The 27,633-nt window shown below is 43.1% G+C and overlaps 2 protein-coding genes across 5 annotated transcripts in view; both read left to right on the forward strand.

Moving 5' to 3' along the window:
* LOC133569153 (uncharacterized) overlaps nucleotides 1-19,304 on the forward strand; it is a 44,462-nt gene extending 25,158 nt beyond the window's left edge. Inside the window, exons 7-12 of one of the 4 annotated variants that reach the window (XM_061921336.1) lie at nucleotides 192-512; nucleotides 580-849; nucleotides 6,134-6,412; nucleotides 6,651-6,746; nucleotides 6,819-6,881; nucleotides 17,937-19,304. In XM_061921336.1, the coding sequence (XP_061777320.1) occupies nucleotides 192-512; nucleotides 580-849; nucleotides 6,134-6,412; nucleotides 6,651-6,746; nucleotides 6,819-6,881; nucleotides 17,937-18,013 (1,106 nt within the window). In that variant the 3' untranslated portion in view covers nucleotides 18,014-19,304. Of the gene's footprint in view, nucleotides 1-191; nucleotides 513-579; nucleotides 850-6,133; nucleotides 6,413-6,650; nucleotides 6,747-6,818; nucleotides 6,882-6,976; nucleotides 8,395-17,607; nucleotides 17,707-17,778; nucleotides 17,842-17,936 lie in introns of those variants that run through there. The other 3 variants (XM_061921335.1, XM_061921334.1, XM_061921333.1) reach the window with 3 other exon arrangements.
* On the forward strand, nucleotides 7,803-27,546 carry LOC133569154 (uncharacterized). Its single transcript, XM_061921337.1, has 9 exons — nucleotides 7,803-7,943; nucleotides 11,159-11,479; nucleotides 11,547-11,816; nucleotides 17,091-17,369; nucleotides 22,834-23,154; nucleotides 23,221-23,490; nucleotides 24,441-24,719; nucleotides 25,445-25,535; nucleotides 25,628-27,546. Exons 1-9 carry the CDS (start codon nucleotides 7,883-7,885, stop codon nucleotides 25,650-25,652), a joined length of 1,917 nt encoding a protein of 638 aa, XP_061777321.1. The 5' UTR covers nucleotides 7,803-7,882; the 3' UTR covers nucleotides 25,653-27,546.
* Nucleotides 27,547-27,633: the final 87 nt, after the last annotated feature.

The following is a 27,633-nucleotide window of genomic DNA, read 5'->3' on the forward strand; positions in this document are numbered from 1 at the left end:
GTTTTCAATAACAGTCAGCAACAACAGGGGCTACATTTATGTGACAATTTTTATAGTGTGTCACTCAATTACATTAAACAGACCATGAACTTTTTGGACTGTTAAGGAAAAACTTTCACAATCAACAGGGGAAAGAAAACTTATTTCCCACCACTAAAGAATATCTCTTATTGGTTGTGGTGTTTTTCCAGGTGACAAAGATGTTTGGTGTCGTCTCAATGAGAGCTGCCTTTTACAGGCAAACTTTACTGTTGGACAAGTCGAGGTCATACACTGGCAGAAGAAGTTGAAGGAGGACATTTATGCCCATTCATACTACAACAGTGCGGACCAACTGCTATTCCAGGACAAACAGTTTAAGAACAGGACTTCCCTGTTCAAGGAGCACATTAAAGATGGGAATTCTACTCTCTTGTTGAAGAAAGTGGTTGTAGCTGATGAGGGAAGGTACATGTGCTACGTAAGAACCATCAGTGAAAAAAAGGAGTCATTCATCAACCTCCATGTAGAAGGTGAGTGGACTTTCAGGTGACGACGTGAGTTACACCAAACACCAGAAAAAAAATGTTTGTCTTCCAGCTGCGGTCACCACAATCAACATCCAGCAAGATGGCAACAATCTGACGTGCAGCTCAAGCGGAATCTACCCCGAGCCTCAACTCACCTGGTCCACCGAGCCTTTGCTTCCTCACGCCCTCCAGAACGCCACAAAAGTGGACAACGGCACAGGGGAGACACTTTACAGCATCAGCGGCTGGCTGGTCGTGGCGGGGGACAACACTTCTCAGGTGGACTACATCTGCGACGTTAGAAGCCACAGCAGCAGGAGGCTCACCTGGAAGAACGGATGTAAGAACTGGAGACAGTAGCTCACAAAAAGACAGACCTTACTTGTCAGCAAGCATTTCATGACATCTTGTAAAAGAAAATAGCATAAAAATGGGCAGTAATTAGAGTAGTCAGTGTATGGCTTACAGTACATATCAGTACTGCAGAGATAATAATCAACACAGACATTATTGTGTAAAAGGCCGGTAACACAAGTGAGTGGTAAGATCTTATCTACACTCAAACATGGAGGTCGTAACGTCTTGACTTGGGGCTGCACGAGTGATGCAGACATTGGGAGATGTGGTTTACTGAGATTAGATTTATCATCAATTAAAAACAAGTCAACATATTTTGTTTTCCAATGTATTGGTGTCCCAAACCAATACTGATATCGGTTAAAATGTGAATTGTACCCATCCCTAATTACAATACCCATTGGGATTCATATCTCCCCTCAATGAACCGCAGCTCTCCTGTGCAGCCTCAGACTGTGAGGCAAGACACAATTATCTTGGCAAAAGACTAAAAAAAAACAAACAATAAGTTAGTTTTGTCGATACTGACGATTCAACACAGATTTAGGAACCAAGTGTTTGACATGCAGATACTTGACGGATGTAACATGACAATTCATGATATCCATCCATTTTCTATCGCTTGTCCCTTTCGGGGTCTGTGGGGGTGCTGGAGCCTCACAAAACTCAAGAAGAAGCGCAGCATGGGCAGCACTCATGCATGCTGCTACTCCCATCGTGCTTGACTGTAAGACAATACACTTATTTTGCAACATACTGTATGTGTGTTGCCCAAAAAGGGGACAAGCACATCCGGGTCTACCCCAACAGGAAGCCCTGGATGACCAAAACAGTCCAAGGCTTACTCAAAGAGACAGACAGTGCCTTCAAAGCGCAGGACCAGGCAGTCTACAGTGCTGCCAGAGGCAATCTGAAGAGAGGCATCAGAGAGGCAAAAGCCGAACACAGGAGGAAAATGGAAGACCACCTGCAGAGCAACAACACCAAGGAGGTATGGGAAGGAATAAAACACATGACCAACTTCAGAACCAGTAACCGTTCGGCTGATGGCGACGTCTCTCGAGCGGGGGAGCTAAACAGCTTCTTCGCCCGATTCGAGAGAAAAACACCTGCAGCCGTCACAACACCCCCACCTAACACCCACTGCAGCTGCACCCTTATAGTGGAGGAGCATGAGGTGAGACGCACGCTAAGGGCAGTGAACCCGAGGAAGGCTACGGGCCAGATGGGGTCCCGGGACTGGTACTGAGAGACTTTGCAGACCAGCTGGCCGGAGTATTTACTAGATCTTCACCCAATCCCTCTCTCAGGCCATCATCCCATCATGCCTGAAGACCTCCACAATAATCCCGGTGCCGAAGAAGAACTCCATCAGCTGCCTGAATGACTACCTTCCAGTTGCACTTACACCTATTGCTATGAAGTGTGTCGAGAAGCTGGTACGGACCCATATTACCTCAGTCCTCCCTCCCGAGCTCGACCCACACCAGTTTGCCTACAGAGCCAACAGGTCCACAGAGGACGCCATCGCCACAGCCCTACACTCCTCCCTGGGTCACCTGGAGACGGGGGGGAGATACGTGCGGCTGCTTTTTGTGGATAATAGCTCGGCATTTAGCACCATTATACCTGATAGACTGGTGTCCAAACTGTCAGACCTGGGTCTATCGAACTCCATCTGCACGTGGATTAAAGACTTCTTATCCAACCGCCCCCAGAGGGTGCAGTTGGGTCGCCACATGTCATTGAGACTGTACCTCAGCACCGGCTCTCCACAAGGCTGCGTGCTGAGCCCCCTTCTCTACTCCATCTACACATACGACTGCACACCTGCCCACTCCAGCAACTCCATCATCAAATTTGCGGATGACACCACCGTAGTGGGGCTCATCTCAGAGGAAGATGAGGCTGCATATCGGGACGAGATGGAGAAGCAGTCGGATTGGTGCACAGTCAACAACCTGGCCCTGAACACCTCCAAGACCAAGGAGCTGGTCATAGACTTCAGGAGGAAAAAAACGGACATCCTGCCCCTGATCATCAGTGGTGACTGTGTGGAGAGGGTCTCCGACATCCGCTTCCTGGGAGTCCACCTGGCTGACGACCTATCCTGGAGAACCAACACCACGGCTACCATCAAGAAGGCACACCAGAGACTGCACTTCCTGAGAATACTCAGGAACAACCACCTCTCTCAGGAACTGCTGGTGTCTTTCTACCAGTGCTCCATTGAGAGCATCCTGACTTACTGCATCTGCGTGTGGTTCAGCAGCTGCACGGCCGCAGAGAGAACGGCGCGCCAGAGGGTCATAAAGACCGCCCAGAAGATCATCGGATGCCCCCCCCCCGGCTGACCTGTACAGCTCCCGCTGTCTCAGGAAAGCACAGAGCATCCTGAAAGACCCATTCCACCCCGGGCACTGCCACCTGGAACTACTACACTCGGGCAGACGCTATAGGGTGCTAAAAGCAAGCACCAATAGACTAAAAAACATCTTTTACCCAAGAGTTATAGTAGCATTAAACAGGCACTGAGTGAGCACAATATGTCCATCATGTCCTCATGTGTAATGTTTAATTTTTTTCTTTCTTTTTTTTTCGGACTACAATGTGAAATAATCAATCAATCAATCAATCAATCAATGTTTACTTATATAGCCCTAAATCACTAGTGTCTCAAAGGGCTGCACAAACCACAACACAAACCACTACCACATCCTCGGTAGGCCCACATAAGGGCAAGGAAAACTCACACCCAGTGGGACGTCGGTGACAATGATGACTATGAGAACCTTGGAGAGGACGAAAGCAATGAATGTCGAGCGGGTCTAACATGATACTGTGAAAGTTCAATCCACAATGGATCCAACACAGCAGCGAGAGTCCCGTTCACAGCAGAGCCAGCAGGAAACCATCCCAAGCGGAGGCGGATCAGCAGCGCAGAGATGTCCCCAGCCGATACACAGGCAAGCAGTACATGGCCACCGGATCGGACCGGACCCCCTCCACAAGGGAGAGTGGGACATAGGAGAAAAAGAAAAGAAACGGCAGATCAACTGGTCTAAAAAGGAGGTCTATTTAAAGGCTAGAGTATACAAATGAGTTTTAAGGTGAGACTTAAATGCTTCTACTGAGGTGGCATCTCGGAGTTTTACCGGGAGGGCATTCCAGAGTACTGGAGCCCGAAATGAAAACGCTCTATAGCCCGCAGACTTTTTTAGGCTTTGGGAATCACTAATAAGCCGGAGTCTTTTGAACGCAGATTTCTTGCCGGGACATATGGTACAATACAATCGGCAAGATAGGATGGAGCTAGACCGTGTAGTATTTTATACGCAAGTAGTAAAACCTTAAAGTCACATCTTAAGTGCACAGGAAGCCAGTGCAGGTGAGCCAGTACAGGCGTAATGTGATCAAACTTTCTTGTTCTTGTCAAAAGTCTTGCAGCCGCATTTTGTACCAACTGTAATCTTTTAATGCTAGACATGGGGAGACCCGAAAATAATACGTTAATAATGTTATATGTATGTGTGTATATATATTCATATGCATGCATATATGCATCTGTGTGGATATATATACATATACATAGATACATCTCTCATTTCTATCTTTTTTTTTTTTTTTTTACTATTTATATTACCATATTGTATATGCACCTTAGGGGATCTGCTCCAATTTCGTTGTTCTTTGAACCTGTTCATTGCAATAATGACAATAAAACTCTATTCTATTCCAACCACTAATAACAATTCACAGTTTTAATGTATATGCCTAATTGCCTACAAGTTTAGTTATAAATATAACAAAATGCCAAATGTTAACATTTCATTCTTTTCGCCAAAATAGGATATAAATTTATGAAAATAATTAAACATGTTTAGTATTGTTTGCTCGTTTTTGAAAATAGGAAATAATAAAAATGTGAGGACACTGACATATTGCATGAAACAAGTGTGAAAATATTTACCTTCAAAATTGTTACACCACTGACAATATTGTTTCAAGAGACTACATAAGAACTTTATATTACAAAATAGTATTATATGCAAATTTATTTCAAATAAATTGTTAACTGGAATCAATAATGCGACTCTTTGAATTTCTGTAATTTCATAATATATTTTCAAGTGGCTTTTTATTTTTAGAAAAAAACATTTATATTTCGCAAAGCAATAATTGGTTAATATTTAAACAAACATGCGTATTTTGCAAGCAAATATTTTGTAGCTTACCTCATTATTAACTACCCTGTCTGCAACTGAAGTGGGTTGTTTGGGTGGATCTTTCCTCTCGATGTCTACGGCAGTTGTTGATGTAAACAAAGGATGAAGTCTGTAAGGTTTGTCCACTTTAGGTTGACATCCAAAAGTACCAGCTAGTGAAAAGTTTGTTTTCCTTGCTTCAAGTTGTTTCATATGTTTTTGGCGTTTCGCATGTACTTCCAAAGCCTTAAAACCTCGTGAAGCGTCCTTTATCTCGAGAACCGACACCGTTTACATTTGGAAAATGGCGGTAATGACGTCTTCATTCACAACAGATGTCCTGATTGGTCACAAGGAACATATCGACCAATCAACTACGGCGTAATATAAGCTACGTCTCGATTACAAAAGACGAATCGGCAAGTAAACGAATCTTGACTCAGGGTCGGAAAAAAAAACGGAAAAACGGAAGATCATTTTTTTTTCCCCCCCGAGATTAAAAAAGACGGAATTCCGACTTTAGACGGAAAAATCACGTGCCTGTTCGGATTCATATCTCCCCTCAATGAACCGCAGCTCTCCTGTGCAGCCTCAGACTTTGAGGCAAGACACAATTATCTTGCCAAAAGACTCCAAAAAACAGAAAAATAAGTTAGTTTGTGGCTACTGACAATCTAAGGCTGGGATTTAGGAAAAAAGTGTTTGACATGCAGATACTTGACTGATGACAATTCATGATATCCATCTTAATTCTAACGCTTGTCCATTTTGTGGTCGCGGAGAGTGCTGGAGCCTCACAAAGCTAAAGAAGAAGCGCAGCATCGGCAACACTCACGCACGCTGCTACCACCATCGTGCTTGACTTTACACCACAATGGCTTTACTGCTACACAAGCTGTACACTGACTACTCTAAGGTTTGTCCATTTGTATAGTATTGTCTCTTGAGAAGAAATACTATATAAGATGAGGGGTGTACTCACTTATGGGAGATAGTGTGTGTACACAGGTAGCAGCAAAAAGTATTTGCAAGGTCTGTTTACCTTCTTTGGTTCCATTTCAGCGACTGTCAGAGTTTCTGGATCAGAGACCGTCATCAACTGTCCCTTCTTGACTGGTGACAGGAGCGTCGTCTGGATGTTCAACAATCGTACCATCGTGAAGATGAACAACGGTGCTAAGGAAATCAGTGAGGAGTGGAAAGAGCAGGTGAAGGACGTGTCCACTTCAGGCAACCTCGGTCTGCACAGTCTGTCCAGCGACCATGAGGGAACGTACACGTGCCAAGTGGACAACGCCACGGAAACACGCGTGATCACCTTCTTCTTGAGTACGGCGGGCGGTAAGGTCATGCTGGAAGATAAATGCTAATACCGTCATAGGAAATCATAGCTGTCCACAGATGCTCCCTAGTGGCTGAGGATGGCATCTGCTAATTGTGTTGCAGGCTGTTCAGGTGTTGTGTATATTGTGGTCAGGGTGCTGGCAGGAATCTTCTGACCTACCCACTTACATGTCAGCTGATCACACCTAGGAAAAATATCATATCCATGTGTGTCCTGTTTGTTTGTCGCATGCAGTGAGTCCAAGCAGGTTGGGTGGGACGTCACACTGGTGGATCCTGGCCGTGGTCTTGCTGGGTCTGGTGGCTGGGTTTGCTTACTGGAAGCATAAAAGTAGAGACGACAGACAAGGAGATTTGCGGGTGTGTGTGTCAAAATGTCTCACTGGGTTTGTTTTGCTGTCAGGAAGTGCATCCAAGAGGCCCAGGAGTAACCCTGAGGAGGTGACAGAGTTGAACTCAGTAAAAGGTCATCAAACTGCAGTAACACACATTTCCACTAGATGGAGCAAGAGCAAACCAACAAGAATTTGTCACAAAGCTGCTCTTCTTTGTGATTTTTAGATGTTGGTGAGAGTCAAACGAGTGAGAATGAAAGCTGTCTTGCTGGCAACATCGACAGGCAGACCTCTCCTGATCCCACCTTTTCATCCACACATTCTGTACATTAAGTCACTCATCAGAATCACTTTTATCGGCCAAGTATGTTTAACACACAAGGATTCTGACTCGGTGCTGTGTTGTCTTTGTTCAATGCAAGAAACAAAGCAAACTTTTGACAACTACAAGAGACATCAGTGATGCTGGATGTGTTCTGCTTGCTGCAGAATGAAGCTTCTCTTCTCACAAAAAGAAAACGTTGTCAAATATTCACCAAAGTGCAATTAACTTTCGGGGTGGCGGGGGATGCTGGAGCATATCTCAGCTGCATTTAAGCTGAAGGCGGTGTACACCCTGGACAGGTTGCCACCTCATCGCAGGGCCAACACAGATAGACAGACAACAACCAGACACTCGGACCAATTCGGTGTTGCCAATCAACCTATCCCCAGGTGCATGTCTTTGGAGGTGGAAGGAAGCCGGAGTACACGGAGGGAACCCACGCAGTCACGGGGAGAACATGCAAACTCCACACAGAAAAATCCTGAGCCCAGGATCAAACACAGGACCTTCGTATTGTGAGGCACACGCACTAACCCCTGTTCCACTGTGCTGCCCTCCAAAGTGCCGTATTGTTAATAAATAATAAAAGTTGCAAAGGATCATCTGTGTGATAGAATGAAGGAAAGAATGTGAGGTATGTGGGCTGGCATTGGCCAAAGTTACCTTGTGTAAAAGAGTGATAGCACGTGTTTGGGGTGTGACACAAGCACCTATCATAAATGTTTCACTACTTCAGAGAGAACCAGCAGGCAGGCAGGCCGACCAGGTTGGTTAGCTTAGCCTGCTGGTTATTTTGAATGAGTGAAAATGAGGATTACTGGGGGTTGTTTGGTGCTTGTGACTTTTCTGTGGACCGTCGTCAGCAGAGGTAAGGATGACCTCCTACTTTGGTTCCAACAACATCAAATACATGTTTTAGCAGCAGAAAAGGATGGAATGAAAAGTTGAATAGACTTTGTTGTGTCAGAGCCGCAAAAGTGTGAGGAGGCGAAGAACGCTTTGAACAAGTCATAATTTGCAATAAAGGCTCAAAATAAACAGATTGTAAAGATCATGATGACACACCATGTTTGTCACATTTAACCTGTCAGGTCACATTTCTTTCTTTCTAAATGTATTTCCTTGTTACACTTTTAGCTGCACTGATTTTTGTTTTTATTAACACTCAAAAATACATCCAATATAAGCCATGATTAGCTTCAACTGTCTCGCGAGCCAATAAAACCAAGCCAGCGGACTTTAGTCTTTACTCATTAGCAGCCTTTTGTCCAGCTTGTGCAAACAAACACTTAAAATAAAAGTTGATTGTGAGTAGAATACTTGTGACTTGGTTGGACTTTTTATTGCTTTTTTTCCTTAATAAAATATTGTAAAATGAAATCTGTTCATTCTTTATGGATAACCCTGTCAAGGATCTTTGGACTAGAGTAATTGCAGTATGACGTAGTTTAGCAACAGATCTACGGTCAGTCTCGGATATTGAAGCTTGTTGTTCTGCGACAGAAAACCTTTGCGGGACTTTGTTTAAGGTGGATCACAGGTTGCAAGCCTGAGACCCCCACATTTTCTCCAACGGCACCATTGGGAGCAGAGATGTGCTGGGTCTGGTTGTGGTGCTTACAGCCAGCTGCCGGAGGACTCAATTACAGTGGAGGTCCGTCTTAAATCACACCAGCCCGACTGGCGCTGCTCTCATCTGCCACTTGTAAGACAACTGCTGTTGGAGATTTGAAGGTTCCAAAACCTTATCGTAACCCAAAGGCCCACTCGGTTTTGTGGTAAAAGTCACCTGTGGGCGTTATATAGGTGTCACCTGGTGGCAGCTTAATGTCAAAACCAGGACCATATATGGGCATGACCGCTTACTACTTCTGCCCTCAACATGTTTGGAGGGAAAGTATGATTAGGGTGGGCGATATTGACTAAAGGTGGGACTCTTTGGGCACCTAATGGTTAGAGTATGATTTAGGGTCTACAATTCAATGATATATGTATTATTGATGCATCTTTAATTAACATATGTTGACATTGTAAAAGTTGCACAGTGGCCGAGTGGTTAGCATGTAGACGACAGTCAGTAGTAGAGGTGGGGAAATAAATTTTTAGATGCATCGCAATTCGTACATGGACGATAATAAAATCAATTAGTAAACCTCAATAATCGATTGATTTATTGTAAATAAATCAATGCAGACAGTTCTAAGATTTGGCTCGATTTGCAGCGAGCTATATATATATATATATATGTATATATACACAGACATATATACAAACCCCGTTTCCATATGAGTTAGGAATTTGTGTTAGATGTAAATATAAACGGGATACAATGATTTGCAAATCCTTTTCAACCCATATTCAATTGAATGCACTACAAAGACAAGATATTTGATGTTCAAACTCATAAACTTTATTTTATTTTTTTGCAAATAATAATTAACTTAGAATTTCATGGCTGCAACACGTGCCAAAGTAGTTGGGAAAGGGCATGTTCACCATTGTGTTACATCACCTTTTCTTTTAACAACACTCAATAAACGTTTGGGAACTGAGGAAACTAATTGTTGAAGCTTTGAAAGTGGAATTCTTTCCCATTTATGTTTTATGTAGAGCTTCAGTCGTTCAACAGTCCGGGGTCTCTGCTGTCACATTTTACGCTTCATAATGCACCACACATTTTCGAAGGGAGACAGGTCTGGACTGCAGGCGAGCCAGGAAAGTACCCGCACTCTTTTTATGACAAAGCCACGCTGTTGTAACATGCTGAATGTGGCTTGGCATTGTCTTGCTGAAATAAGCAGGGGTGTCCATGGAAAAGACTGCGCTTAGATGGCAGCATATGTTGTTCCAAAACCTGTATGTACCTTTCAGCATTAATGGTGCCTTCACAGATGTGTAAGTTAGCCCTGCCTTGGGCACTAATGCACCCCCATACCATCACCGATGCTGGCTTTTGAACTCTGCGTCGATAACAGTCTGGATGGTTCGCTTCCCCTTTGGTCCGGATGACAGGATTTCGAATATTTCCAAAAACAATTTAAAATGTGGACTCGTCAGACCACAGAACACTTTTCCACTTTGCATCAGTCCATCCTAGAAGATCTCGGGCCCAGAGAAGCCGGTGGCGTTTCTGGATGTTGTTGATAAATGGCTTTCGCTTTGCAAAGTAGAGCTTTAACATGCACTTACAGATGTAACGACAAACTACATTTAGTGACTGTGGTTTTCTGGAGTGTTCCTGAACCCATGTGGTGATATCCTTTAGAGATTGATGTCGGTTTTTGATACAGTGCCGTCTGAGGGATCGAAAGTCAGGGTCATTCAATGTTGGTTTCCGGCCATGCCGATTACGTGGAGTGATTTCTCCAAATCCTCTGAACCTTTTGATGACATTATGGACCGTAGATGTTGAAATCCCTAAATTTCTTGCAATTGCACTTTGAGAAACGTTGTTCTTAAACTGTTTGACTATTTGCTCACGCAGTTGTGGACAAAGGGGTGTACCTCGCCCCATCCTTTCTTGTGAAAGACTGAGCATTTTTTGGGAAGCTGTTTTTATACCCAATCATGGCACCCACCTGTTCCCAATTAGCCCGCACACCTGTGGGATGTTCCAAATAAGTGTTTGATGAGCATTCCTCGACTTTATCAGTATTTATTTCCACCTTTCCCAACTTCTTTGTCACGTGTTGCTGGCATCAAATTTTAAAGGTAATGATTATTTGCAAAAAAAAAAATGTTTATCAGTTTGAACATCAAATATGTTGTCTTTGTAGCATATTCAACTGAATATGGGTTGAAAATGATTTGCAAATCATTGTATTCCGTTTATATTTACTTGTAACACAATTTCCCAACTCATATGGAAACAGGGTTTGTACGAGCTGTTTAAGTTTTCAATAACAGTCAGCAACAACAGGGGCTACATTTATGTGACAATTTTTATAGTGTGTCACTCAATTACATTAAACAGACCATGAACTTTTTGGACTGTTAAAGAAAAACTTTCACAATCAACAGGGGAAAGAAAACTTATTTCCCACCACTAAAGAATATCTCTTATTGGTTGTGGTGTTTTTCCAGGTGACAAAGATGGTTGGTGTCGTCTCAATGAGAGCTGCCTTTTACAGGCAAACTTTAATGTTGGACAAGTCGAGGTCATACACTGGCAGAAGAAGTTGGAGAAGGACATTTATGCCCATTCATACTACTACAGTGTGGACCAACTGCTATTCCAGGACAAACAGTTTAAGAACAGGACTTCCCTGTTCAAGGAGCACATTAAAGATGGGAATTCTACTCTCTTGTTGAAGAAAGTGGTTGTAGCTGATGAGGGAAGGTACATGTGCTACGTAAGAACCATCAGTGAAAAAAAGGAGTCATTCATCAACCTCCATGTAGAAGGTGAGTGGACTTTCAGGTGACGACGTGAGTTACACCAAACACCAGAAAAAAAATGTTTGTCTTCCAGCTGCGGTCACCACAATCAACATCCAGCAAGATGGCAACAATCTGACGTGCAGCTCAAGCGGAATCTACCCCGAGCCTCAACTCACCTGGTCCACCGAGCCTTTGCTTCCTCACGCCCTCCAGAACGCCACGAAAGTGGACAACGGCACAGGGGAGACACTTTACAGCATCAGCGGCTGGCTGGTCGTGGCGGGGGACAACACTTCTCAGGTGGACTACATCTGCGACGTTAGAAGCCACAGCAGCAGGAGGCTCACCTGGAAGAACGGATGTAAGAACTGGAGACAGTAGCTCACAAAAAGACAGACCTTACTTGTCAGCAAGCATTTCATGACATCTTGTAAAAGAAAATAGCATAAAAATGGGCAGTAATTAGAGTAGTCAGTGTATGGCTTACATATCAGTACTGCAGAGATAATAATCAACACAGACATTATTGTGTAAAAGGCCGGTAACACAAGTAAGTGGTAAGATATTATCTACACTCAAACATGGAGGTCGTAACGTCTTGACTTGGGGCTGCACGAGTGATGCAGACATTGGGAGATGTGGTTTACTGAGATTAGATTTATCATCAATTAAAAACAAGTCAACATATTTTGTTTTCCAATGTATTGGTGTCCCAAACCAATACTGATATCGGTTAAAATGTGAATTGTACCCATCCCTAATTACAATACCCATTGGGATTCATATCTCCACTCAATGAACCGCAGTTCTCCTGTGCAGCCTCAGACTGTGAGGCAAGACACAATTATCTTGGCAAAAGACTAAAAAAAAAAAAACAATAAGTTAGTTTTGTCGATACTGACGATTTAACACAGAGATTTAGGAACCAAGTGTTTGACATGCAGATACTTGACGGATGTAACATGACAATTCATGATATCCATCCATTTTCTACCGCTTGTCCCTTTCGGGGTCGCTGGGGGTGCTGGAGCCTCACAAAACTCAAGAAGAAGCGCAGCATGGGCAGCACTCATGCATGCTGCTACTCCCATCGTGCTTGACTGTAAGACAATACACTTATTTTGCAACATACTGTATGTGTGTTGCCCAAAAAGTGGACAAGCACATCCGGGTCTACCCCAACAGGAAGCCCTGGATGACCAAAACAGTCCAAGGCTTACTCAAAGAGAGAGACAGTGCCTTCAAAGCGCAGGACCAGGCAGTCTACAGTGCTGCCAGAGGCAATCTGAAGAGAGGCATCAGAGAGGCAAAAGCCGAACACAGGAGGAAAATGGAAGACCACCTGCAGAACAACAACACCAAGGAGGTATGGGAAGGAATAAAACACATGACCAACTTCAGAACCAGTAACCGTTCGGCTGATGGCGACGTCTCTCGAGCGGGGGAGCTAAACAGCTTCTTCGCCCGATTCGAGAGAAAAACACCTGCAGCTGTCACAACACCCCCACCTAACACCCACTGCAGCTGCACCCTTGTACTGGAGGAGCATGAGGTGAGACGCACGCTGAGGGCAGTGAACCCGAGGAAGGCTACGGGCCAGATGGGGTCCTGGGACTGGTACTGAGAGACTTTGCAGACCAGCTGGCTGGAGTATTTACTAGATCTTCACCCAATCCCTCTCTCAGGCCATCATCCCATCATGCCTGAAGACCTCCACAATAATCCCGGTGCCGAAGAAGAACTCCATCAGCTGCCTGAATGACTACCTTCCAGTTGCACTTACACCTATTGCTATGAAGTGCGTCGAGAAGCTGGTACGGACCCATATTACCTCAGTCCTCCCTCCCGAGCTCGACCCACACCAGTTTGCCTACAGAGCCAACAGGTCCACAGAGGACGCCATCGCCACAGCCCTACACTCCTCCCTGGGTCACCTGGAGACAGGGGGGAGATACGTGCGGCTGCTTTTTGTGGATAATATCTCGGCATTTAGCACCATTATACCTGATAGACTGGTGTCCAAACTGTCAGACCTGGGTCTATCGAACTCCTGCACGTGGATTAAAGACTTCTTATCTAACCGCCCCCAGAGGGTGCAGTTGGGTCGCCACATGTCATTGAGACTGTACCTCAGCACCGGCTCTCCACAAGGCTGCGTGCTGAGCCCCCTTCTCTACTCCATCTACAAATACGACTGCACACCTGCCCACTCCAGCAACTCCATCATCAAATTTGCGGATGACACCACTATAGCGGGGTTCATCTCAGAGGAAGATGAGGCTGCATATCGGGACGAGATGGAGAAGCAGTCGGATTGGTGCACAGTCAACAACCTGGCCCTGAACACCTCCAAGACCAAGGAGCTGGTCATAGACTTCAGGAGGAAAAAAACTGACCTCCTGCCCCTGATCATCAGTGGTGACTGTGTGGAGAGGGTCTCCGACTTCCGCTTCCTGGGAGTCCACCTGGCCGATGACCTATCCTGGAGAACCAACACCACGGCTACCATCAAGAAGGCACACCAGAGACTGCACTTCCTGAGAATACTCAGGAACAACCACCTCTCTCAGGAACTGCTAGTGTCTTTCTACCGGTGCTCCATTGAGAGCATCCTGACCTACTGCATCTGCGTGTGGTTCAGCAGCTGCACGGCCGCAGAGAGAACGGCGCTCCAGAGGGTCATAAAGACCGCCCAGAATATCATCGGATGCCCCCCCCCCCCGGCTGACCTGTACAGCTCCCGCTGTCTCAGGAAAGCACAGAGCATCCTGAAAGACCCATTCCACCCCGGGCACAGTCACCCGGAACTACTACACTCGGGCAGACACTATAGGGTGCTAAAAGCAAGCCCCAATAGACTAAAAAACAGCTTTTACCCAAGAGTTATAGTAGCATTAAACAGGCACTGAGTGAGCACAATATGTCCATCATGTCCTCATGTGTCATGTTTAATTTTTTTCTTTCTTTTTTTTTCGGACTACAATGTGCAATAATCAATCAATCAATCAATCTATCAATGTTTACTTATATAGCCCTAAATCACTAGTGTCTCAAAGGGCTGCACAAACCACAATACAAACCACTACCACATCCTCAATAGGCCCACATAAGGGCAAGGAAAACTCACACCCAGTGGGACGTCGGTGACAATGATGACTATGAGAACCTTGGAGAGGACGAAAGCAATGAATGTCGAGCGGGTCTAACATGATACTGTGAAAGTTCAATCCACAATGGATCCAACACAGCAGCGAGAGTCCCGTTCACAGCAGAGCCAGCAGGAAACCATCCCAAGCGGAGGCGGATCAGCAGCGCAGAGATGTCCCCAGCCGATACACAGGCAAGCAGTACATGGCCACCGGATCGGACCGGACCCCCTCCACAAGGGAGAGTGGGACATAGGAGAAAAAGAAAAGAAACGGCAGATCAACTGGTCTAAAAAGGAGGTCTATTTAAAGGCTAGAGTATACAAATGAGTTTTAAGGTGAGACTTAAATGCTTCTACTGAGGTGGCATCTCGAACTGTTACCGGGAGGGCATTCCAGAGTACTGGAGCCCGAAATGAAAACGCTCTATAGCCCGCAGACTTTTTTTAGGCTTTGGGAATCACTAATAAGCCGGAGTCTTTTGAACGCAGATTTCTTGCCGGGACATATGGTACAATACAATCGGCAAGATAGGATGGAGCTAGACCGTGTAGTATTTTATACGCAAGTAGTAAAACCTTAAAGTCACATCTTAAGTGCACAGGAAGCCAGTGCAGGTGAGCCAGTACAGGTGTAATGTGATCAAACTTTCTTGTTCTTGTCAAAAGTCTTGCAGCCGCATTTTGTACCAACTGTAATCTTTTAATGCTAGACATGGGGAGACCCGAAAATAATACGTTAATAATGTTATATGTATGTGTGTATATATATTCATATGCATGCATACATGCATCTGTGTGGATATATATACATATACATAGATACATCTCTCATTTCTATCTTTTTTTTTTACTATTTATATTACCATATTGTATATGCACCTTAGGGGATCTGCTCCAATTTCGTTGTTCTTTGAACCTGTTCATTGCAATAATGACAATAAAACTCTATTCTATTCCAACCACTAATAACAATTCACAGTTTTAATGTATATGCCTAATTGCCTACAAGTTTAGTTATAAATATAACAAAATACCAAATGTTAACATTTCATTCTTTTCGCCAAAATAGGATATAAATTTATGAAAATAATTAAACATGTTTAGTATTGTTTACTCGTTTTTGAAAATAGGAAATAATAATAATGTGAGGACACTGACATATTGCATGAAACAAGTGTGAAAATATTTACCTTCAAGATTGTTACCCCACTGACAATATTGTTTCAAGAGACTACATAAGAACTTTATATTACAAAATAGTATTATATGCAAATTTATTTCAAATAAATTGTTAACTGGAATCAATAATGCGACTCTTTGAATTTCTGTAATTTCATAATATATTTTCAAGTGGCTTTTTATTTTTAGAAAAAAACATTTATATTTCGCAAAGCAATAATTGGTTAATATTTAAACAAACATGCGTACTTTGCAAGCAAATATTTTGTAGCTTACCTCATTATTAACTACCCTGTCTGCAACTGAAGTGGGTTGTTTGGGTGGATCTTTCCTCTCGATGTCTACGGCAGTTGTTGATGTAAACAAAGGATGAAGTCCATAAGGTTTGCTCACTTTAGGTTGACATCCAAAAGTACCAGCTAGGGAAAAGTTTGTTTTCCTTGCTTCAAGTTGTTTCATATGTTTTTGGCGTTTCGCATGTACTACCAAAGCCTTGAAACCTCGTGAAGCGTCCTTTATCTCGAGAACCGACACCGTTTACATTTGGAAAATGGCGGTAATGACGTCTTCATTCACAACAGATGTCCTGATTGGTCACAAGGGACATATCGACCAATCAACTACGACGTAATATAAGCTACGTCTCGATTGCAAAAGACGAATCGGCAAGTAAACGAATCTTGACTCAGGGTCGGAAAAAAAAACGGAAACACGGAAGATCATTTTTTTCCCCCCCCCGAGATTAAAAAAGACGGAATTCCGACTTTAGACGGAAAAATCACGTGCCTGTTGGGATTCATATCTCCCCTCAATGAACCGCAGCTCTCCTGTGCAGCCTCAGACTTTGAGGCAAGACACAATTATCTTGCCAAAAGACTCCAAAAAACAGAAAAATAAGTTAGTTTGTGGCTACTGACAATCTAAAGCTGGGATTTAGGAAAAAAGTGTTTGACATGCAGATACTTGACTGATGACAATTCATGACATCCATCTTAATTCTAACGCTTGTCCATTTTGTGGTCGCGGAGAGTGCTGGAGCCTCACAAAACTAAAGAAGAAGCGCAGCATCGGCAACACTCACGCACGCTGCTACCACCATCGTGCTTGACTTTACACCACAATGGCTTTACTGCTACACAACCTGTACACTGACTAATCTAAGGTTTGTCCATTTGTATAATATTGTCTCTTGAGAAGAAATACAACATAAGATGAGGGGTGTACTCACTTATGGGAGATAGTGTGTGTACACAGGTAGCAGCAAGAAGTATTTGCAAGGTCTGTTTACCTTCTTTGGTTCCATTTCAGCGACTGTCAGAGTTTCTGGATCAGAGACCGTCATCAACTGTCCCTTCTTGACTGGTGACAGGAGCGTCGTCTGGATGTTCAACAATCGTACCATCGTGAAGATGAACAACGGTGCTAAGGACATCAGTGAGGAGTGGAAAAAGCAGGTGAAGGACGTGTCCACTTCAGGCAACCTCGGTCTGCACAGTCTGTCCAGCGACCATGAGGGAACGTACACGTGCCAAGTGGACAACGCCACAGAAACACGCGTGATCACCTTCTTCTTGAGTACGGCGGGCGGTAAGGTCGTGCTGGAAGATAAATGCTAATACCGTCATAGGAAATCATAGCTGTCCACAGATGCTCCCTAGTGGCTGAGGATGGCATCTGCTAATTGTGTTGCAGGCTGTTCAGGTGTTGTGTATATTGTGGTCAGGGTGCTGGCAGGAATCTTCTGACCTACCCACTTACATGTCAGCTGATCACACCTAGGAAACATATCATATCCATGTGTGTCCTGTTTGTTTGTCGCATGCAGTGAGTCCAAGCAGGTTGGGTAGGAAGTCATACTGGGGGATCCTGGCCGTGGTCTTGCTGGTTCTGGTGGCTGCTGGGTTTGCTTACTGGAAGTATAAAAGTAGAGACGACAGACAAGGAGATTTGCGGGTGTGTGCGTCAAAATGTCTCACTGTGTTTGTTTTGCTGTCAGGAAGTGCCTCCAACAGGCCCAGGAGTAACCCTGAGGAGGTGACAGAGTTGAACTCAGTAAAAGGTCATCAAACTGCAGTAACACACATTTCCACTAGATGGAGCAAGAGCAAACCAACAAGAATTTGTCACAAAGCTGCTCTTCTTTGTGATTTTTAGATGGTGGTGAGAGTCAAATGAGTGAGAATGAAAGATGTCTTGCTGGCAACAACAACAGACAGGCGGACCTCTCCTGATCCCACCTTTTCATCCACACATTCTGTACATTAAGTCACTCATCAGAATCACTTTTATCGGCCAAGTATGTTTAACACACAAGGATTCTGACTCGGTGCTGTGTTGTCTTTGTTCAATGCAAGAAACAAAGCAAACTTTTGACAACTACAAGAGACATCAGTGATGCTGGATGTGTTCTGCTTGCTGCAGAATGAAGCTTCTCTTCTCACAAAAAGAAAACGTTGTCAAATATTCACCAAAGTGCAATTAACTTTCGGGGTGGCGGGGGATGCTGGAGCCTATCTCAGCTGCATTTGGGCTGAAGGCGGTGTACACCCTGGACAGGTTGCCACCTCATCGCAGGGCCAACACAGATAGACAGACAACAACCAGACACTCGGACCAATTCGGTGTTGCCAATCAACCTATCCCCAGGTGCATGTCTTTGGAGGTGGAAGGAAAGAACCGGAGGGAACCCACGCAGTCACGGGGAGAACATGCAAACTCCACACAAAAAAATCCTGAGCCCAGGATCAAACAGAGGACCTTCGTATTGTGAGGCACAGAGACTAACCCCTGTTCCACTGTGCTGCCCTCCAAAGTGCCATATTGTTAATAAATAATAAAAGTTGCAAAGGATCATCTGTGTGATAGAATGAAGGAAAGAAAGTAAGTTAAGCGGGCTGGCATTGGCCAAAGTTACCTTGTGTAAAAGAGTGATAGCACGTGTTTGGGGTGTGACACAAGCATCTATCATAAATGTTTCACTACTTCAGAGAGAACCAGCAGGCAGGCAGGCCGACCAGGTTGGTTCGCTTAGCCTGCTGGTTGTTTTGAATGAGTGAAAATGAGGATTACTGGGGGTTGTTTGGTGCTTGTGACTTTTCTGTGGACCGTCGTCAGCAGAGGTAAGGATGACCTCCTACTTTGGTTCCAACAACATCAAACATGTTTTAGCAGCAGAAAAGGATGGAATGAAAAGTTGAATAGACTTTGTTGGGTCAGAGCTGCAAAAGTGTGAGGAGGCGAAGAACGCTTTGAACAAGTCAAACTTTTCAATATAGGCTAAAATTAAACAGATTGTAAAGATCATGATGACACACCATGTTGGTCACATTTAACCTGTCAGGTCACATTTCTTTCTTTCTAAATGTATTTCCTTGTTTCACTTTTAGCTGCAATGATTTTTGTTTTTATTAACACTCAAAAATACATCCAATATAAGCCATGATTAGCTTCAACTGTCTCGCGAGCCAATAAAACCAAGCCAGCGGACTTTAGTCTTAAAATAAAAGTTGATTTTGAGTAGAATACTTGTGACTTGGTTGGACTTTTTATTGCTTTTTTTCCTTAATAAAATATTGTAAAATAAAATCTGTTCATTCTTTATGAATAACCCTGTCAAGGATCTTTGGACTAGAGTAATTGCAGTATGACAGGGGTAGGGAACCTATGGCTCTAGAGCCAGATGTGGCTCTTTTGATGACTGCATCTGGCTCTCAGATAAATCTTAGCTGACATTGCTGAACACGGTAAGTAATGAATAATTCCGCAGGTAATCACAGTGTCAAAAATAACGTTCAAAATACAAAACATTCTCATGAATTTTAATCCATTCATCCGGTTCCTACCGCACTTGTTCAAGAAGTCACGTTAATGGTAAGAAGTATTTTATTTACCGTTGGTTAGCTTCAGAATAAAAATGTTATTAAAAAGAATAAGAGACTTGTTATACTCTAAAAATGTTGGTCTTACTTAAAAAATCACGCATTTAGTTGTATTCAGTCTTAAAAAAATTATATGGCTCTCACGGAAATACTTTTTAAAATGTTTGGCTTGTATGGCTCTCTCAGCCAAAAAGGTTCCCGACCCCTGCAGTATGACGTAGTTTAGCAACAGATCTAAGGTCAGTCTCGGATATTGAAGCTTGTTGTTCTGCGACAGAAAACCTTTGCGGGAGTTTGTTTAAGGTGGATCACAGGCTGCAAGCCTGAGACCCCCACATTTTCTCCAACGGCACCATTGGGAGCAGAGATGTGCTGGGTCTGGTTGTGGTGCTTACAGCCAGCTGCCGGAGGACTCAATTACAGTGGAGGTCCGTCTTAAATCACACCAGCCCGACTGGCGCTGCTCTCATCTGCCACTTGTAAGACAACTGCTGTTGGAGATTTGAAGGTTCCAAAACCTTATAGTAACCCAAAGGCCCACTCGGTTTTGTGGTAAAAGTCACCTGTGGGCGTTACATAGGTGTCAGTCACCTGGTGGCAGCTTAGTGTCAAAACCAGGACCATATATGGGCATGACCGCTTACTACTTACTACTCAACACTTTTGGAGGGAAAGTATGACTTGGGTGGGCGATATTGACTAAAGGTGGGACTCTTTGGGCACATAATGGTTAGAGTATGATTTAGGGTCTACAATTCAATGATAAATGTATTATTGATGCATCTTTAACATATGTTGACATTGTAAAAGTTGCACAGTGGCCGAGTGGTTAGCATGTAGACGACAGTCAGTAGTAGAGGTGGGGAAATCAATTTTTAGATGCATCGCAATTCGTATATGGACGATAATAAAATCAATTAGTAAACCTCAATAATCGATTGATTTATAGTAAATAAATCAATGCAGACAGTTCTAAGATTTGGCTCAATGCAGCGAGCTATATATATATATATATATATATATATATATATATATATATATATATATATATATATATATATATATATATATACAAACCCCGTTTCCATATGAGTTGGGAAATTGTGTTAGATGTAAATATAAACGGAATACAAGGATTTGCAAATCATTTTCAACCCATATTCAGTTGAATGCACTACAAAGACAAGATATTTGATGTTCAAACTCATAAACTTTATTTTATTTTTTTGCAAATAATAATTAACTTAGAATTTCATGGCTGCAACACGTGCCAAAGTAGTTGGGAAAGGGCATGTTCACCACTGTGTTACATCACCTTTTCTTTTAACAACACAATAAACGTTTGGGAACTGAGGAAACTTATTGTTGAAGCTTTGAAAGTGGAATTTTTCCCTTTCTTGTTTTATGTAAAGCTTCAGTCGTTCAACAGTCCAGGGTCTCCGCTGTCGTATTTAAGCTTCAAAATGCGCCACACATTTTCGATGGGAGACAGGTCTGGACTGCAGGCGGGCCAGGAAAGTACCCACACTTTTTTTTTTTACAAAGCCACGCTGTTGTAACACATGCTGTATGTGGCTTGGCATTGTCTTGCTAAAATAAGCAGAGGTGTCCATGAAAAAGACAGCGCTTAGATGGCAGCATATGTTGTTCCAAAACCTGTATGTACCTTTCAGCATTAATGGTGCCTTCACAGATGTGTAAGTTACCCATGCCTTGGGCACTAATGCACCCCCATACCATCACAGATGCTGCCTTTTGAACTTTGTGTCGATAACAGTCTGGATGGTTCGCTTCCTCTTTGGTCCGGATGACACCATGTCGAATATTTCCAAAAACAATTTAAAATGTGGACTCGTCAGACCACAAAACACTTTTCCACTTTGCATCAGTCCATCTTAGAAGATCTCGTGCCCAGAGAAGCCGGTGGCGTTTCTGGATGTTGTTGATAAATGGCTTTCGCTTTGCATAGTAGAGTTTTAACATGCACTTACAGATGTAACGACGAACTGCATTTAGTGACTGGGGTTTTCTGGAGTGTTCCTGAGCCCATGTGGTGATATCCTTTAGAGATTGATGTCGGTTTTTGATACAGTGCCGTCTGAGGAATCGAAGGTCAGGGTCATTCAATGTTGGTTTCCGGCCATGCCGATTACGTGGAGTGATTTCTCCAAATTCTCTGAACCTTTTGATGATAATATGGACCGTAGATGTTGAAATCCCTAAATTTCTTGCAATTGCATTTTGAGAAACGTTGTTCTTAAAATGTTTGACTATTTGCTCACGCAGTTGTGGACAAAGGGGTGTACCTCGCTCCATCCTTTCTTGTGAAAGACTGAGCATTTTTTGGGAAGCTGTTTTTATACCCAATCATGGCACCCACCTGTTCCCAATTAGCCTGCACACCTGTGGGATGTTCCAAATAAGTGTTTAATGAGCATTCCTCAACTTTATCAGTATTTATTGCCACCTTTCCCAACTTCTTTGTCATGTGTTGCTGGCATCAAATTTTAAAAGTAATGATTATTTGCAAAAACAAAAATGTTTATGAGTTTGAACATCATATATGTTGTCTTTGTAACATATTCAACTGAATATGGGTTAAAAATGATTTGCAAATCATTGCATTCCGTTTATATTTACATCTAACATTAAGGGACGGCGTGGCGCAGTGGGAGAGTAGCCGTGCGCAACCTGAGCGTCCCTGGTTCAATTCCCACCTAGTACCAACCTCGTCACGTCCGTTGTGTCCTGAGCAAGACACTTCATCCTTGCTCCTGATGGGTGCTGGTTGGCGCCTTGCATGGCAGCTCCCTCCATCAGTGTGTGAATGTGTGTGTGAATGGGTAAATGTGGAAGTAGTGTCAAAGCGCTTTGAGTACCTTGAAGGTAGAAAAGCGCTATACAAGTACAACCCATTTATCATTTATCATTTAACACAATTTCCCAACTCATATGGAAACGGGGTTTGTACGAGCTGTTTAAGTTTTCAATAACAGTCAGCAACAACAGGGGCTACATTTATGTGACAATTTTTATAGTGTGTCACTCAATTACATTAAACAGACCATGAACTTTTTGGACTGTTAAGGAAAAACTTTCACAATCAACAGGGGAAAGAAAACTTATTTCCCACCACTAAAGAATATCTCTTATTGGTTGTGGTGTTTTTCCAGGTGACAAAGATGTTTGGTGTCGTCTCAATGAGAGCTGCCTTTTACAGGCAAACTTTACTGTTGGACAAGATGTGGTCATACACTGGCAGAAGAAGTTGAAGGAGGACATTTATGCCCATTCATACTACAACAGTGCGGACCAACTGCTATTCCAGGACAAACAGTTTAAGAACAGGACTTCACTGTTCAAGGAGCACATTAAAGATGGGAATTCTTCTCTCTTGTTGAAGAAAGTGGTTGTAGCTGATGAGGGAAGGTACATGTGCTACGTAGGAACCATCAGTGAAAAAAAGGAGTCATTCATCAACCTCCATGTAGAAGGTGAGTGGACTTTCAGGTGACGACGTGAGTTACACCAAACACCAGAAAACATTGTTTGTCTTCCAGCTGCGGTCACCACAATCAACATCCAGCAAGATGGCAACAATCTGACGTGCAGCTCAAGCGGAATCTACCCCGAGCCTCAACTCACCTGGTCCACCGAGCCTTTGCTTCCTCACGCCCTCCAGAACGCCACGAAAGTGGACAACGGCACAGGGGAGACACTTTACAGCATCAGCGGCTGGCTGGTCGTGGCGGGGGACAACACTTCTCAGGTGGACTACATCTGCGACGTTAGAAGCCACAGCAGCAGGAGGCTCACCTGGAAGAACGGATGTAAGAACTGGAGACAGTAGCTCACAAAAAGACAGACCTTACTTGTCAGCAAGCATTTCATGACATCTTGTAAGTGAAAATACCATAAAAATGGGTAGTTAGTGTATGGCTTACATATCAGTACTGTAGAGATAATAATCAACACAGACATTATTGTGTAAAAGGCCGGGAACACAACTGAGTGGTAAGATCTTATCTACACTCAAACATGGAGGTTGAAACGTCTTGACTTGGGGCTGCACGAGTGATGCAGACACTGGGAGATGTGGTTTACTGAGAATAGATTTACCATCAATTAAAAACAAGTCAACATACTTTGTTTTCCAATGTTTTGGTATCCCAAACCAATACTGATATCGGTCGATAGTGGAGGGTGCCTATCCCTAATAACAGTCCGTGTTGGGATTCATATTTCCCCTCAATGTGCAGCCTCAGACCGTGAGGCAAGACACAATTATCTTACCAAAAGACACCAAAAAACAGAACAGTAAGTTAGTTTGTGACTACTGACCGTCTAAGGCTGGGATTTAGAGAAAAAGTGTTTGACATGCAGATACTTGACTGATGACAATTCATGATATCAATCTTAATTCTACCGATTGTCCATTTTGTGGTCCCGGAGGGTGCTGGAGCCTCACAAAACTAATGAAGAAGCGCAGCATCGGCAGCACTCATGCACGCTGCTACCACCATCGTGCTTGACTGTAAGACAAGACAGACTTATTTTACTACTTATTTGTGTTGCCAGATATTTACACAACAATGGCTTTACTGCTACACAAGCTGCACACTGACTACTCTAAGGTTTGTCCATTTGTATAGTATTGTCTCTTGAGAAGAAATACTACATAAGATGAGGGGTGTACTCACTTATGGGAGATAGTGTGTGTACACAGGTAGCAGCAAGAAGTATTTGCAAGTTCTGTTTACCTTCTTTGGTTCCATTTCAGCGACTGTCAGAGTTTCTGGATCAGAGACCGTCATCAACTGTCCCTTCTTGACTGGTGAAAAGAGCGTCGTCTGGATGTTCAACAATCGTACCATCGTGAAGATGAACAACGGTGCTAAGGACATCAGTGAGGAGTGGAAAGAGCAGGTGAAGGACGTGTCCACTTCAGGCAGTCTCGGTCTGCACAGTCTGTCCAGCGACCATGAGGGAACGTACACGTGCCAAGTGGACAACGCCACGGAAACACGCGTGATCACCTTCTTCTTGAAGATGGCGGGCGGTAAGGTCATGCTGGAAGATAAATGCCAATACCATCATAGGAAATCATAGCTGTCCACAGATGCTCCCTAGTGGCTGAGGATGGCATCTTCTGATGATACCATCTGACTTATTGTAATAGCGTAGCCGCTTATCTTACTATAAGACGCTACACTACTTCGGCTTATCAATCGGTGCAGATAATTAATAGATTTTTCTTTGCTGATGGCCATAATGCAAATATGGCCGTCTGGTATGTTAACGTAACATATTATGGTAAGAGTCATTCAAATAACTATAACATATAGAAGATTTTATACCTTTACCAAACAATCTGTCACTCCTAATCTTATACGTCTAGTCTCTTACGTGAATAAGCTAAATAATGTTATTTGATATTTTACAGTAATGTGTTAATAATTTCACACATAAGTCGCTCCTGAGTATAAATCGCACCCCTGGCCAAACTATGAAGAAAACTGTGACTTATAGTCCGAAAAATATGGTATATAAATAAACATTTACATAATCTTTTTGTGTAAATAACTGCTTTTAAAACGTATGGATCTGCGGCTTATAGTCTGGTGTGGCTAGTATATGCAAAAAAAAATATTTTCATCTAAAATTTAGTGGATGCAGCTTATACACCAGTGCATCTACACAATACAACCCAAAAGTTATGTATATATCTATGATAATTACAGTTATTGACTACAACCATCTATTTACCCGCTGATTGTGTTGCAGGCCGTTCACGTGATGTGGACATTGTGATCGGGGTGCTGGCAACGCTCGCTGTGCTCGCAGTTGTGGCATTTATTTGGTACAAAAAGGAGAGGTAAACCTTTTTTCCCCCCATAAGTTTCCTATGTTTGTCGTCTCTGTGGTCATGTGACATCATTGTTAGCTGACGAGAACTTTCACATGCAGATGCTCGAACAACTCAGCATACTGAAATTGAAGAGGAGAGGGATAGACTCCAGAACCCCTGGGAGGGACAAGCGGTAGAAAGTGGACGAAAAACAGAAGACCAAAGACAAATACCTCTCCTACATGACTCATAAGGCAGCGCTTAACACCAGATCCAAGTTGTCTGTCATACACAAACAGTGTTCACAAATAAGACTTAGACTTCCTTTTTTTTTTGTACATAAGTTAAATAAGTCAGACATTTATGTTGTTTAAATCAAATGAATATTTTAGGACTATCTTAAAAGAGTCGACGATTTAACGGTTGCTTTAAGGACATAATTCACCACACCTATTTACTTGACTTTGTTGTCATTATTCACTGTCATTGTTCGATTGTGCACATAATGTTGTTCTGGTTTAGCATTCATGTATGCAGTTAAGAGTGAGTATTTTGGTGCGGCCCCTTTAAGTGACCATCGGGAGATTTACCCAAAGGTGGAGGTTTGTTGTGAGTCCTCCCACGACGCAGTCGCTATCTTAGTCTTCAGTGGGTCCTTCCACGATGCAGCCGACATATTGATCTAAAGCGGGTCTTTCCACGACACCGCCAACTTCATCTTCAGCGGGTCCTTACGCGGATCCTTTTGATGCTAAGCCTTCGCACTACTTTGTGGAAACCGTCTGCTCCACACTTCCTGTGAGTGTTTTTGCTGGCTTCTGTAACAGCGATGAAATGAAGACGTGATGGTGGCGACAGGCCAAATTACACTGTTCGTTACACCCACCCAGCCACAAGCCCTATCCTGACTACCCCTTGCCACTGGAGAGACACCACCTTAATTGACAAATATTCTGGGAGAAACACTGATTTTATATATATATACACATACACACACACACACAAATATTTACACACATACATACATTTATATATACCTGTACACACATTTACCGTATATATACCTATATACACACAGACATATATACACACACATACATACATATTGTATATAGATACACACACATATACATACATATATATATGTAGGAAAGCAGGCCAAACTATGTGCTCGCAGTTGGAGGCATTTGCGTCAGTGAGGGACAGGAGGACACTGGACAAACTTCTGGCCATCATGGACAATCCTGCCCATCCACTCCACCAGACAATTGAGGGACAGCGGAGTTTATACTCCAACAGGCTCCTTCAGCTTCCTTCCTGCACTGTGCGATTCAAGAACTTCTTCATTCCACACTCCATCCAGCTGTATAATCCCTCCCCATACAGCAATAGATGATATCCGTCTATTAGCTGACACCTTCTATGTCAGCTACTTCTCTTTGTTTTTAATGTCTATATTCTTTTTACTGCTGGATCTACTCTCCATTCTCCGGTGTGGCGAAGTGAAAGAGTGGCCGTGCTCAACCCGAGGGTCCCTAGTTCAATCCCCTCCTAGTACAAACCTCGTCACATCCGTTATGTCCTTGAGCAAGACACTTCACCCTTGCTCCTGATGGGTGCTGGTAAGCGCCTTGCATGGCAGCTCCCTCCATCAGTGTGTGAATGTGAGTGTGAATGGGTAAATGTGGAAGTAGTGTCAAAGCGCTTTGAGTACCTTGAAGGTAGAAAAGCGCTATACAAGTACAACCCACTTATTTTATGCTGCGGCTGCCACATATAATGTAATATTGTAGTTGGTAACTGGTATATATTGTATATATGTCATAGACAGAATATATATGTATATATAATATACTGTACACATATTAAGTATATATTGTATATATTTGCATATATGTTATACCGGTATCTTATATTGCTATATTCAGTCTATTTATACCTGCATTGTCCTCTCCATTCTTACACTTTCCATCATTGTAACTGAGCTACTGTGTTAAACAATTTCTCTTGTGGATCATTAAAGTTTGTGTAAGTCTAATATACATCCATATAAAAATACATGCATACATACACACACACATATATACATATACATATATATATATATATATATATATATATATAT

Source organism: Nerophis ophidion, linkage group LG15 (genome assembly GCF_033978795.1).
Source record: "Nerophis ophidion isolate RoL-2023_Sa linkage group LG15, RoL_Noph_v1.0, whole genome shotgun sequence".
Classification (NCBI taxonomy): domain Eukaryota; kingdom Metazoa; phylum Chordata; class Actinopteri; order Syngnathiformes; family Syngnathidae; genus Nerophis; species Nerophis ophidion.